Source organism: Nannospalax galili, unplaced genomic scaffold (genome assembly GCF_000622305.1).
Source record: "Nannospalax galili isolate Female #2095 unplaced genomic scaffold, S.galili_v1.0 scaffold75, whole genome shotgun sequence".
In the NCBI taxonomy this organism is placed as follows: Eukaryota; Metazoa; Chordata; class Mammalia; order Rodentia; family Spalacidae; genus Nannospalax; species Nannospalax galili.
In genome coordinates, this window is record NW_008339433.1 from 9314072 (window position 1) to 9327855 (window position 13784).

Sequence of the window (13784 nt, forward strand, 5' to 3'; positions counted from 1 at the left end):
CCCGCGCATCTTCCGAACTCGCGCTTTTCCTCCTCGCTGGAAAGGAGGGGGAGGGGCACCTTTCGACACCTTTCCTGGTGAAAACTAGGGGACTGCTACCTTCTTGCAGCAACTTGGCTGCCCCTCGAGGCTGCTTTTCGATAGTTACAAACAACAACAACAACCAAAAAAAAAAAAAAAAAAAAAAAAAAATAAAAAAAAAAAAAAAAACAACAAAACCAGTTCCCTTCAGCTATTAGGTACCTTCCCAAGCCCTATACTTTCACTGGGAGGAGAAATTAATTTGGAGCCCAAGAAAGCAGGAGGGGATTATCGAAATAGGACCCCACCAATTCTCAAAATTTGCCTTGGATACACTTCATCCAAATCCAATTCGCTTTTTCTATCGTACTTTATATTCTGCGAAACTCCTCTGTCCCGAATTTATGCCATCTAGACTGCTCAAGTCTTCTCCGGCGAATTTGCTGGAACATCTACAGGGGAGGGGGTGGGGAGAAGATTGAATCCCCTGTGAGAGTTCCCTGCTCCCTGTAAAAGACAGTCTCAACAAATTTCATTCAAGTAAGTGGGTCCTTGAAAGCGTTATCACCTGGATGGTAGAAGTATTTTTATTTTCAGTGTTTTTGCATATTCAGTACAAGATCTGTGCTTTTCATTTTTAAGGTCCTAGTTATTCGGAATCGGCTACAAATGAGGCCAAGGACTGGGGTCCAAATCCAGAGCTCAGCAATACCAGACGCTCCCTTACCACCCCCTCCAAAGTGCTCTCTCTCTCTCTCTCTCTCTCTCTCTCTCTCCGTTTCTGTCTCTCCACACACAGAGACACACACACATACAGACACACACACACCACGCATACACACACACACACACACACACACACACACACCCCACTGAATGCACTCCTTACCTTGGCCAGCTGTGGCGCCAACACAGCCCAGGCTCACTGACGCCAAGGTACAGCACTAACAGGAGCTGGGTGGAAGAGGGCGAGGGCTCTGCAGCGCCCAGTCCGGGTGCGTGCGTGCGTGCGTGCGTGCGACAACCACCTGCAAACCAACCTTCACCCTGAGCCGAATGTCTGCAGGGAGTAGGCATATTGGAAGTCTAGAGCTCAGTTGCAACTTGACACCGCTCTGTGGGTTGTAGAACAAGACGAAGAGAGTTCTTTCTTGTACTCTTCAGGGGTCCTCAGACTGTCTTGTGTTCATCCAGGGGTCTGCGCAACAAGAAACTGCGTGGGTTTGCCCAGCCCTAGCCCAGGCTCGGCACTGCAGGAAGGGAATCATAAATCTCACATAGACATGGTCCCATCACCATGCATTACGCCTTGGTAAAAATCCACAGGCCAAAGCCACTAGCAGATTCCTGAGTAGAGAGATAACCCGGGGTTTCCACACTTAGGACAGGGGAGTCTCGCCGGAGTTCCCTGGCTCTGATCCCTCACGCCCAGGCCTGAATCAGCGCCTAAGACACTTAGCAGCTATGCTCACTTAAGGAAGCTCTGGCAAAGCCACCCTTTTGAGCCTGCGGGAGGGGGAGACTGGATGGGTGGGTTAGTGTTTCAGCCTCCGTGGACATAATTTCTGAGGGGATTCCCTTTACAGGCAAGACGCAGCCGCAGGCGAACAAAATGTTAACACACACACACACACACACACACACACACACACACACACACACTGCACCAAGGTGCCTGCACTACTTTTACTGGCTGCCTCCTGATGAGCCTTTAGTCCAGGGCTTGGAAGGGAACAAGCACTTGGTGATTATGAAGATGGTAATTTGACTCCTGCACCCCTCCACTGGCTCCCAGCAACACCCTCCTCTGATTTGGCAATAGCGCCCTCAGGCGCTAATGCACCTCTACTACAGCAGGACATTCTTTCCAACCCCAACAACACATTTGTATTTAATGGGCCACCTTGGGTGTCTCCAAAGAATTTATTAAGAGGTGAAGGTAGTGGATTTCAGTGCCTTTAGGTCAGCATTTGAGAGACTGGCAGGGCATCGAGTCTCTTGTGCAGCTGCCACCTGTTTCCAGGGATGCTCAAGGCTGGGACTTCCTGGGATCCACTCTATTCCGGCAAAGCTGACTCAGGTAAGCAAATCCTGACTCATTCAAAAATTCAAGCCTGCGAATTACCCAGTCAACAACACAGTGTCCAGAAGAAGATACTGAGCCTCCATCTTTGCTACACCCCAATAAAGATTACAAGTCTTCCTTTAGGAAAGTGTGCAAGGTAAAATCTAAGTGTATAGAGACAGCATCCTATCTTATAGCAACCCAAACCTTAGCTCCCGTCAGATCCACTATCCTGGGACTGGTGGACATCATATGGGTTGGCAAACGAACCTGCAGTCACAATTTATATATTTATGAGTAAAGTGTCTAAGACAGTAGAGACTGAATTAATGAGTGATTAGAATAGGCTGAGCCTGATTAAGATGAACTTGGAGGAAGTTTGGAGCAGGTGTCAAATGAAGAGAGAGATTCAGATTCAAATGAGAATGGGAGCTTTGATTTGAGGGAAAACCCAGAGGAGGGGCAAGCCAATCCTATCTGGAAGGGTGAAGACAGCAAATAATTGGATACCCCTGGAGCGAAGCATCATGGTCCTCAGGATTCTGGGGTGGAGGTAGGGCACTGCAGAGAGGGACAGCAGCAGTAATTCTGAAGGGAGGCTGCTGGGGGTGGGCAGGCAATGGCAGTGATATTTCTGATTCTCCCTGCTGTTGGTTGCAGCAGTGGTTGCTTAAACAAAAATATACTCAGCACCAAATAGACTGGATATTGAGGGCTATTGTGGTTGTGACACTAGTTGGCCAGAGGGCTTTCAATTCTGGGGAGCCCTCAAGTGTACCCTATTTGAAAAAGTTAATTCTATGAACATAGTCAAACTTATTCACACAGTTTATCCCACAGCCTTTTACACTAGAAGGGAAACAATTGTGAGGTGTTGCACCTTGTTTATTCAACAACTGCCAACTACTTACTGGATAACAGACAAAGCAAAAGGTACTGCTTTCCAGTCCTTACTGCTATTTTTTTAAGTAGCTCATCATGCCTGAGTTTTTATATGTTAATTTATTAAACAAAAACTAAATAAAGGGGCCTGTGTTCACAGGCAAGCCCCAAATTGTACCCTAATAGGAACACGGTTTTTCTCCATTCTAAAGCAACACCCAGGCATATGCTTTAAGCAGGTACAATGGTCTGCCCTTTGGAATCCCTGGCCACACCTTCAAAGCACCTACAGGTATGTCTTGCTCCAAGTAGAGATGGATCTTATTAAGTCAAATTAAAATTACAAGTAAATTGAGGAGTGTTTCTTCATTTCAAAAGAAAGAACCCAGGAGTCTCTTGAACTAGTCAATTTCCCACACGCAATTAAAATAATATTTTATGTAGCTATGGTCCTTATAATATAAAATAAGGGCTGACTGAAGGAGCATAAGACAGAGAATGGATAGTCAATCTAATGCTAGAAGTGTTTCAGCAATTGTATCAAAAACAAATTGTATTTGGAAGCAAGACCCCTGCAGAACTGTAGGATCTTTGGGTTTTTCAGCTGACTGAATTTTCAATTCAGGTTCAATTCAAAGCAAAGGGGGAAGAAAGATTTCCAAATGACACCATTTGGTTTGCTGAGTCACTTTTCTGACCTGGCTCCTGTGCTTTTAAGAGTTAGAGTGATATTTGCAAAGAAGACTCAAGAGCTGTGGATAAGATTAAAGGTCAGTTGGTAGGAAAGAACAGGCCAATGAAACAACAAATTAGAAAAACCGTGCAGACATTCATTGCCACTCCAATTTAGTCTCTAAGGTTACCTGTTCTCTGTGTAAGATATCCTTGGTGCATTTGGGGGTGGGGAAGGACTAGAGATCGTATGAGAGTGACAGAAGGGAAAGGGAGAAAAGAATGGAGGTTGCATCTGTAAATTTACGTTAGTGCCCCACAGTGCAAGTACTTGAAGACATCACTAAATATCAAGAAATAGATTTAGGAACCCTATTTAGAATCTTTTTTGGGTGCTTCTGAAATCAACAGGAAGAATAATAGACTTGCAGGTAAACAGAAGAAATAAATCCTGTTCATCCTAGAGTCACCCCTCTTCTAGTCTCATCCCAGAACCAGGCAGTCCAAATTTCAGGCATGTATTTATTGGTTTACCATTTTACCTGGTTGTCATTTGCACCTCTAGTAACTCTCATACAAAGGGCCCTGGTATCACAGGTATCTAGGGGCCTTTTTTCCAGGGCGGGCTGGTCTCCTGTCTCACTGCAGAGACTTATTTCCAGCTCTCTTTACCTCTCCTCCTAAGGTGAAATTGGAGCTTTAGCGTACAGAAGCCTGGACCCGCTCAAACCGCTTCTAGATTTCGATGTAAAATAGCCTTAAAATAATATTGTATTACGCTGGTACCAGATGACTCACATCTCTTTCTCAAGAATGAGAATGACGTCAGGGGAGACCGCCAGCCCCTCCCATCTTCCTCAGGAGCCTTCAGCAGAGATCACACTGGGGAAGACAAGATGGATGGTGGGTTTAACCCAGGGTGGAACTTTTCTTCCATATGGAAGGGAACATCTACTTGGGGCTGCAAGGTCAGCCACAACTCCTGTTTCCCACAAGCTCTCACCTGCACAGAGCCTCCTGGGTCTCTCTCCACTGGTTTTTGCCCCTCCCTCTACCTTCCTCCTTTCTTTTCCCCCTCCCTCCCAGGAGTGTAGGCTAGGCAGTTTGTCTCCCCCACAGCCTGCCGAGGGTGTGGTGAGGCCTCTCAGAATGACTGGGTCTTATGAAGAGTTAGAACCAAAGGGTTTCTTTGGAGCCATAAATGATATCTAAACCACATAGGTAGGCAACCCCATCATAAGGCCTCCTGCTGCTTCGTGCTCCCCAACCTCCATACCTTTACTAGAGAACTGGATCCTCATAGCATTGTTCATTTGATACATATTTTGGAGAATGCCTAAGCGGTAACTCTCCCATGGTAAGTGTTGAGGAGCCCCTTCTTGAACCAAAGAAATGCCTGCAGAGTGTGGAGCAGTGCTTCATTCCTTTAAAAATATTAAATTGAAAAATGAGCCTAGATACCATTTTTCTATCAGGCTTAATAAGCCTGGCTTTGAAAAAAATACTGGTTTGTGCTATGGTGTCTGATAAATCCTCGGCAGGAGAATGGGTTTCTTGTATTTGTATTTATATTGTCATCACATAAGGGTAAATGTGTGTATGTTGTAATCCTTCCCATCTACTTCCCCTGATATATAGCTTTGTGGACTAATAGCTTTCAAACATTTACACTATTACCCATAATTTTTGTGTGACAAATCTTGCCAGCACACCATTTTAAAGTTTATACATGAAGTGGCAAATGTCAGAAGTAATGAAAAAAGAAATCCCAATACCTGGCTCCATTCTGATATTTACACTGAAAATAAAATTTCATTATCTGTAGTTATCAAAAAAACCCTTCTTCGTTACCTGGTGGCTTTAAAATATTTTCATTTAATACCCTCACACATATACTTCCCATTCATCATATTCCTTTATAATTTGGCCTAAAACCCCTCTATTAAGTAGATATGACACATCTTTTATAGAATGCCAAAAGCACAAAATTTGTTTTGCTGTTATGTAACTGATAAGTTTTCTTCTGTTTTTTATTTTCAAAGAGGAAGCATATTTTTATTAGAAAAGTGGCATCTGATGACTGCAAAACAGAAAGCTGAATTCCTTCACCATAATTCCACTCCCTAGAGATATCCCATTACCAGTAGGAGGAGGAAAGAAAAGCCTTACTAGTAAATTTTCTCTTTAAGCCTCTCCCTTTCCCAGATGAAATGAGCAATTTCAAATTCTCTCTTTTTTTACAGGAGCCTTCAATCGGAGGAAGCGAAATTCCATCTATGTCACCGTGACTTTGCTTATTGTGTCAGTGTTAATTCTCACGGTGGGCCTCGCTGCAACCACCAGGACCCAGAATGTGACTGTGGGAGGTTATTACCCAGGAGTTATTGTAAGTATAGAAAGAATAGGTCAGTCTCTGTAGTTTGCTGTCTACAGAGATCGTGACTGTACTGTGATGGTTTTTCCATTCTGTTTGAGTTCCTAGCAGTTGCTCAGATTTCCTCTTTCAATTTCTTTGTATCTATAGAGAGGCAATTCTCCTTAGGAAAAACCCTGGACCTACCTCAACTCAGAAGAGCCTCAGTGTCTTCCTTAACTAGATCTGGGATCCTAAGCAAGTACTCCTATTTTCTGGGACTTTGGTTTTTCTGGTTTGGGAGATGCTCCTTACCAGTGGTGTTAATCTTAGCTAAGTTATCTCAGCATCTGTTTTCCTATGTGTGAGAGAGGCCACCTGATCTTACCTGGAATCTGAAGACACTGGCAGCTCGACATTATATGGCCAACAGCACTCCCTGCTTTAAAAAGTAGCCTTATGAGAAAAAAGACATAGAAGACATTTTAACATGTGCACATTTATTAATTTAGAAATCACGTACATACTCATAAAATGTATGTAAAATGGAAATCCAAACATTTGATGAAATGAAATTTTAATTTAAAAATCTTTTTATACAAACACTAAAATATTACAGGATGATATGTACTTAGTGTGAAGTTTGTCACTAAAGGAAATGTAAATCCTTATTGCAAATGGCCCACAAGACATTTGCTGATATTTGTAGCTGGGCTCTTACCAGAGCTATTGGTTCTTTTTTTTAAAACAATAAAAATATGACTCTCACAATATGGCTGACAAAAAGTTTATCCAGAAGGTAAAAGTGTGTACCATTTTCTTATTGCTTACTTGTGCTTATATTATTAGGGTGAACTTCAATTTGTAATTTCTTAATAAGATTTCCAAACTTCTTGTCCATTTTGTTCATCCTAATTTGATTAAAACTAGATAATATAATCTGGGTCTACCTAAAATGTCCTAGCATCACTCTTTGCTGCTTGGAACAAGCTCTATTCCCAAAGGATGGCTCTTGTCATCTGCTGACATTGACACTGATAAAGGAATGCCAGTCTTAGTTCATGTATTGAATATTAGTAATAGCTTCTTATTTTCTTATTTCAGATAAATGATAAATACGAGTCAAGAGTTCTGATGGTTTCTTTTCATATTCCGATGGATTGTTTACCCTCTCCTGTGGTGCATGCAATCCATTTTGTCAACAGTGGAATAATCTCATTTAGTACTTTGGTAACGTAGTAGGACACTATATCAAACAAAACTCAAACCAAACAAAAACAAAAAACAATTTTAAAAAACCCTCTTTTAGGTTTATGGATACCGTTGTTGAACTCAAAATCCTACCTCTAGAGGTTGAATCATATTTTAATACCAACTAAATGGCTCCTGAATTGTAATTGCCAGAGAACAGGAAAGATTATTATTATTTTCTTTTAAAATTAGGACAACAGAAGGGTCAGATATATTTTTTATTTTTCAGGTTCTCTCTTTCTCTAAAGAGAAGAAAAGAGATTAAATATGATGCCTTTGACTAGATAACACTGTGAATGACCAGCTTGGAGCTTGTTGCCTAGGTCACGGATTCCGTTCCACACAGCTTGCCTCTTCAAGAGCGCTTTCAAAGACTGGACCTGACATGGGGCCTGATGTGGGCTGTGCCGCATCTCCTTAGCCTTCTTCAAGCTGAAAGCTGCTGAGGGAAGTTCTTTTGCAGCTTTGGTCAGGCAGGGCTCCCCCCAGCTGAGGGCAGGTATCCCATAGACACCAGTTGGTGCCCAGTGCCCTCTGTTAAATATGTGATGTAAGAACTCACCCAGTCCACTTCCTGTGGTGAGGCAAGAAAAACAGTCGTCAGCAGAATTGAGGTTTATTTTTAAAAGCAAGCAAAGGGGAGGGGAAGAAAGGAGAGGGTAAAGAGCATTTTGGTGGCTTGGAAAGCAATTTATAGGGTCTGTGTGACGTTGTGTGCTTCAGGTAGCTGCATTAGTGAAATATTTCCAGCTGAAGAGCAAATGCTCAAGCCAAGATCCAGAGTCTCTGTGGGTGAAGGAAAGGTATTTTCCATGTTATTTAAGAGCCAAAATTCCTATTCATGAACAGTGGCTATGAACCTTCTCTGTAGAGTATTTGACTATGGGAAGCTAGGTTGGAATACATTTACAAAGGAATAGGACACAGGACCTTTGTTATTCAAGCATTTGATGTTCAGCTATATTCAGTTAGCACTAGAAGTTGAAGCAGTGGGGGCATCTCTTGCTCATATTCTCTCTCTTTCTCTGTATTTTATTAAAAACTAACAAAATTTTAATAGGCGAGCCATCCTGAGAGGACAGTGTGTCCCCTTCTACACACACACACACACACACACACACACACACGTTAAACCTTTGCAAATTTGCTCTCTGAACTCCTGTAGATTATTTCTTTAAAATGGGTTTTAATTATGGAAAGTGAAGATAATAAATTGAAAAGTCGAAAAATCCATTTAAGATTATAGGTCAAATCATGTTATAACAAAAACAATTAAGAATCCTACCTCGGCAACAATAAATGCCTGAGAATCCAGATTTGTCTGGGAATAGAGTGCTTTTGCTAATTGAATTGTTTGGTTATTATGAGGTTACCTCTTAAGCCAGTGGTTTTTCCATCCAGGTATGGGTAAGAATGAAGTGGTGAACCTGTGAAAAATGCAGATCTCTCCTCCCTACTTCACAGAGATTCTGATTCTGGTGAACCCTATGAATTCGAATTTTCTTTTCATGAGCTAATCTTTGACTGAAAAAGTAATACAAGCTAAATCTACATTTTACTAAGCACCCCAGGGAAGTCTAATTTAGGTGGATCAGCAGCCGAGTAGAGAACTAAAACACAATAAAATACACTTAGCAGTAAAATCAGAAGGAGCACAATGTAGCATTTTAAGATTCTACACTGTCAAATTGGTCACTTTGAATATAAATTACCATTGTGTGGATCTGTGAAAACATTTCAGGTTTTTGGGAGTGCAGCTATTTTTGAAACTGATTAAATGTGTTAACAATACATGAGAAATTGAATGTTCAAAACAGATAAATTATGGAGAAGGTATTAGATTAGATTAAAAGAAGACTTGACATACATTTCATTTAATTATTGAGACCGCTGGCATTTAAAATACAGCGAGGCAAATTATAATAGCATGTTATCTACTCTACCTGAGCTATGATGTAGTGTCATCATTCTAAGACACATAAGCACACACATCTTTAAAGATATGCTAACCTGTGTAGACTGAAATGTAAGGTTAAGAAAATTAAATCTGATAAAGACAAATTAGCTTAACATTTTTACTGTCCTTGAATGTTCGAAGTATATTCTATTACAGAAGAGTTCTGATGAGCTGTCTACTTTGAAGTCCTAAAAAGTCCAAGAGGCTTGGTTGTTGAACTAAGCTGAAAAAGCCTTTTCCTCTAAATCTCCTCTTTCCAGCAGAATGAAGCCTTTAAATGTGTTTCCCAAGCAACCCACAAGATGGAGTTGGCCCCATAATCAGTAGGAAACGCCTTGCATTCTGGCATTCTCTCCTCAGCTGTTGTACGGTTAGGGCTCTGTGTTTTCTTTCATCAGAGAACCCAGGAATTTCTGCTCCATTTCCTGGAGAGGACCAGTTAACTGAAAATCACATAGCATGACAGTAGGGTATTAGGAGACAGGGACAACAGGGAGCTGTCAATAGTCCAGCAACCTTCTCTGGCTGATGTAGCTTTGACTGCACATGTAAAGCCTATGTTAAAAAAAAATTAAAGACATGTGGAATCCAACAATGTTTTTTTATATCTTATAGTTTATTATTTTATGTGTAAGAATGTTTTACCTACATATATGTAAATGTAACACATGCATGCAATGCCCACAGAGGTCAGACAAGAATATTGGATCCCCTGGAACAGGAGTTATGGCTGGTTGTAAGTGGGTTCTGGGAACCGAATCTGGGTCTTCTACAAAAGCATTAAGTGCTCTTAACAGCTGAGCTCCCAACAGTGGTTTTTTGTTTGTTTGTTTGTTTGTTTGTTTGTTTATTTTTTACTATTAATGTGTGTGCTAAGGAAACCTCAGGAGATCTGGATAGTTGGGTTTTGTGGGTTCACTGTAAATTACTTAGAGATATTTCCCACCTCTTTTGAAAATATGTTTGTTCTAAATTATAAACTCTTAATTTATTAAGAACATTTTAAAGGATGAGATTTGAATCCTGACATGGTGGACATAACTTTTGTAATACAAGTTTCTAACCTCTATTGTCTTCCTTCTGCCTCTTAGCATGCCATTCAAAGCTCTCTGAAGAAACCTTCAGCCTGGCCTCCCCTTACGTCTATTCTTCCAAGATTGCCTGTTTATGCTTTGGGCTTTTCTGCCTTGGTGTTTTCACTTACACTGTTTCCTAAATATACTATCTGTTGGTTCTCTAAATTCTCCATCCCATTCCACTTATAGGCACAACAGGAACATTTCCCAGCTATTGGGCTCCACAGTGTTATCTACTATCTTTGAATGTTCTACTATAAATTTCTCCTACTCATGGTTCCTTGAAAAGGCTACTATCTTTCTATGTGTTCTCTGTTGGACTATGTTCTCATTCAGGTCCACAATTCCTTACCTGAACCCTTGGGCCAGATATACTTCAGGATTTAGACTTTCATTTTACAAAAAAAAAAAAACATCATGATATACCTTCTAACATTCCAGTAAGGGCTTTTAGAAGAACCCCAAAATCCAGTCCCTTCATATTTCCATCATAAAATAAGAATATTTATATGTAGTGGGTAAAGATTATAAAATAATGTCACACCAGTTCAAGGTCAAGCTTTGATACCAAACTAGTTGTCAGAAAAACCTTCTAGTTTTAAGAGAGTAGTGGATTTCAGTATTATGGAAAAGGGTTTCAGACTGATTCACTAATTATAGCATGGGTTCCTTGAGGCTCTATCACATTGTTCTTAGCATCACATTCTGCCTCAACTCTCAACCTCCGAATCACAGATCAAACACAGAATGGATGCCCAGTTAATATTTGCTGAACAGCTAATACTTCTGAGTCTCAATCTTAGGTGTCTGGGGTATGTAGATGGGAATAGGAATAGGTGATAAGTCCTCAAGACCTCTTCAGCTGGGTGTGGTGGCCCATTCTTAAAATCCCAGCACCTGGGAACCTAAGGCAAGAGGAATGACATCAATTTGAGGCAATCTGGGTTACAAAATGAGACCGTATCTATAAAATTAAAAAAAACACCCCAAGCCCCTTCAATCTGACTCTCATTTCTAGTAATTAATTATTTTTTACTGAACAAACAGAGGGTGACCAAAACAAAGAAAACTGGTTATTTGTTCAAATAGTGGTAGATCACTGTGGAAGTCCAAAGGTCTGAACAGTCCCTGAATCCATGAAGCTCTTCATTGGAAACCTTTTAGAGGTCTTAAGAGCAAGCACTGAACTCTTCGTCAAACAGTATTTTACCCTCCGTCCCTGCAGACTGCTTTCCCTAGGGAGCAGCAATAAGGCCTTCTTACTTGGAGGAGACTATTCTGTTAACACTGGCCACTAAGGCAACAAGGCGTGGCTCTTGTTAATTGAATAGTCTGGGAACTAGTCTTGACATTGCCATTGATGTGCTATAAGAGGGATGAGTTCTTAAAATTCTCTGGGTTTCTGCTTCCTCTTTTGCCAAATGGGGATGATAGTAGCACTACCAAACTCCATACCTATACTGTAATCAAAGTTGGGGAAGGTGGAAGACAAGTATATATTTAATGTAAAGCGCTTCAAATAGAAGTCCTTTTAGCAATATTGGTGAGTTTATCCACTTACCATCTAGGTGAGTGAATTCTTTCACCAATCATGCAATAGATGTTAGTTCCTTGCCTACTGAGCTCTACCTATTCTATGAGTCCATCCAAAATGTCTCCCTTTCTATGGAAACTTAGAGATACCTTGTACTCAGCAGTTTACCTCATGCAAGTCATGCTACATACTTTATCTAATTTGACCTTCACAACAACCCTGTGATAAATACTATCATAATTCCCATTTTTAAAATGTTCTTCAACTTATTTTTATTTGGGAGGGGTGTTGGCACATGTGCTGCAGTGCATCCGTGGAGGTCATAAAACTACTTGCAGGAGTTATTGCTCTCTTTCTACAATATAAGTCCTGGAGATTGAACTTAGGTCATCAGGCTTGCCATCTAACTTATTGCTGGCCCCATAATTACCATTTTATAGATGAGAAAGCTGAAGTACAGAGTGATTAAGGGACTGGCCCAAGGTCACATAGATGAGTTATTCTTCGTTCACATAACAATTTATTTTGTTTTTACCTCCTGTGGTCCTTAACTTATAGTCTGTACCTCTCACTAGACTGTGAGCTCTTGAGGGACAAGGGTAAGGTCTCCATATACATTCAACATAAACTTTTCATTGATTTTTACAAAAATGAATGACATAGAATGCATTAGGCTGGGATGAGATGGGATGGGATAGGTGAAGTAATAGAATGGCCTTGGATTTCCAGTTCTGGAGTGTCTTGTCTTTCCAGTCAGTTCTATAAGTGTTTCATCCATCTTTTCTGGTCAGACCATCAGATAGTTGTTTGAGAATGTTAGAAATAACCAGCGTCTCTGTTTCTGGCTTGCGTTAGTCATTTGTCTCTTTGGTGTGGCAAAATCCTTGATAAAAGTAAGTTAAGGAAAGAAGGATTTATTTTGATTTACAGTTCCAGGGGATATAGTCAATCATGGCAGCAAAGGTATGGCAGCAAGAACAAGAGGCAGCTGGTCACATTGTATTCACAGTCAGGAAGCAGAGAGTGATGAATATTTATGCCTTAGTAGCTTTTCCCTTTATATGCAGTCTGGGACTTTAGCCTATAAAATGGTACTGCCCGTATTCAAAGTGGGTCTTTCCAACTCAGTTAAACCTCTCTGGAAACACCCACCTAGACATACCCAAAGGTGTTATTTCCATGGTGATTCTAAATCCTATCAAATTGACAATATTAACCATTGTACTGTTTTAGGGAAAAGATTGCTGTTGGGGTTCTGGAGGCGTGTTATGAGCGTCTGCAGAAACTGAGGAACTATTTGGTCAGAGGATTTACCATCCATGTAAGAAGTTGCATCCAGATTTTTTTCTGCAATCTCCACAAATGGCTCAGAATGCCACAAACACAGACAATTCATAGAACTCCTCCCTAAAAATGAAACTGTGGAACACAATGGAGGAGGAGATAAGGCAAAACATGGAAACTCTCTTATGGAATAAAACAGTGATAAGATTTTCCAGTTCAAATCAGGTTAGAGTAGCTCAAAAGTTAAATGTCTTTGGGATCAGTGAAATGGCTTACTAAGTAAAGGTGCCTGCCACCAAGCCCAATGGCCTGAGCTCAATCCCAGGGACACAAGTGGTAGAAGGAGAAAACAGACTCCTATAAGTTGTCCTCTGATTTCCACTCACACACAGTAGCATGCTCATGCCCACACACATTCACACACGCACACACACACACACACACACACACACACATAAATAAATGTGACAAAAAATTAAAGGTTAGAAGTCGTTACCAATAGTAATAATAATCTTGGACTGGAGAGATGCCTCAGCAGTTAAAAGCACTGGCTGCTCTTGCAGAGGACCTTGTTTTTCTTTTCCCAGTACCAACATGGAAGCTAACCATCCTTCAGTTCCAGGGGATCTTGTGCCCTCTTCTGGCCTCTATGAGCATTACATACATGGGTACGCATATATATATATATA

The 13784-nt window shown here is 40.9% G+C and overlaps 1 protein-coding gene across 4 annotated transcripts in view; it reads left to right on the forward strand.

Annotated features, from left to right (window-relative positions):
• The window catches only part of Tmem255a (transmembrane protein 255A), a 63415-nt gene that overhangs the window by 1050 nt on the left and 48581 nt on the right, over positions 1–13784 (forward strand). For all 4 annotated transcript variants that reach the window (XM_029563975.1, XM_008833936.1, XM_008833937.3 and 1 more), the window contains exon 2: positions 5884–6026. In XM_029563975.1, the coding sequence (XP_029419835.1) occupies positions 5884–6026 (143 nt within the window). The remainder of the gene's footprint in view (positions 1–5883; positions 6027–13784) is intronic.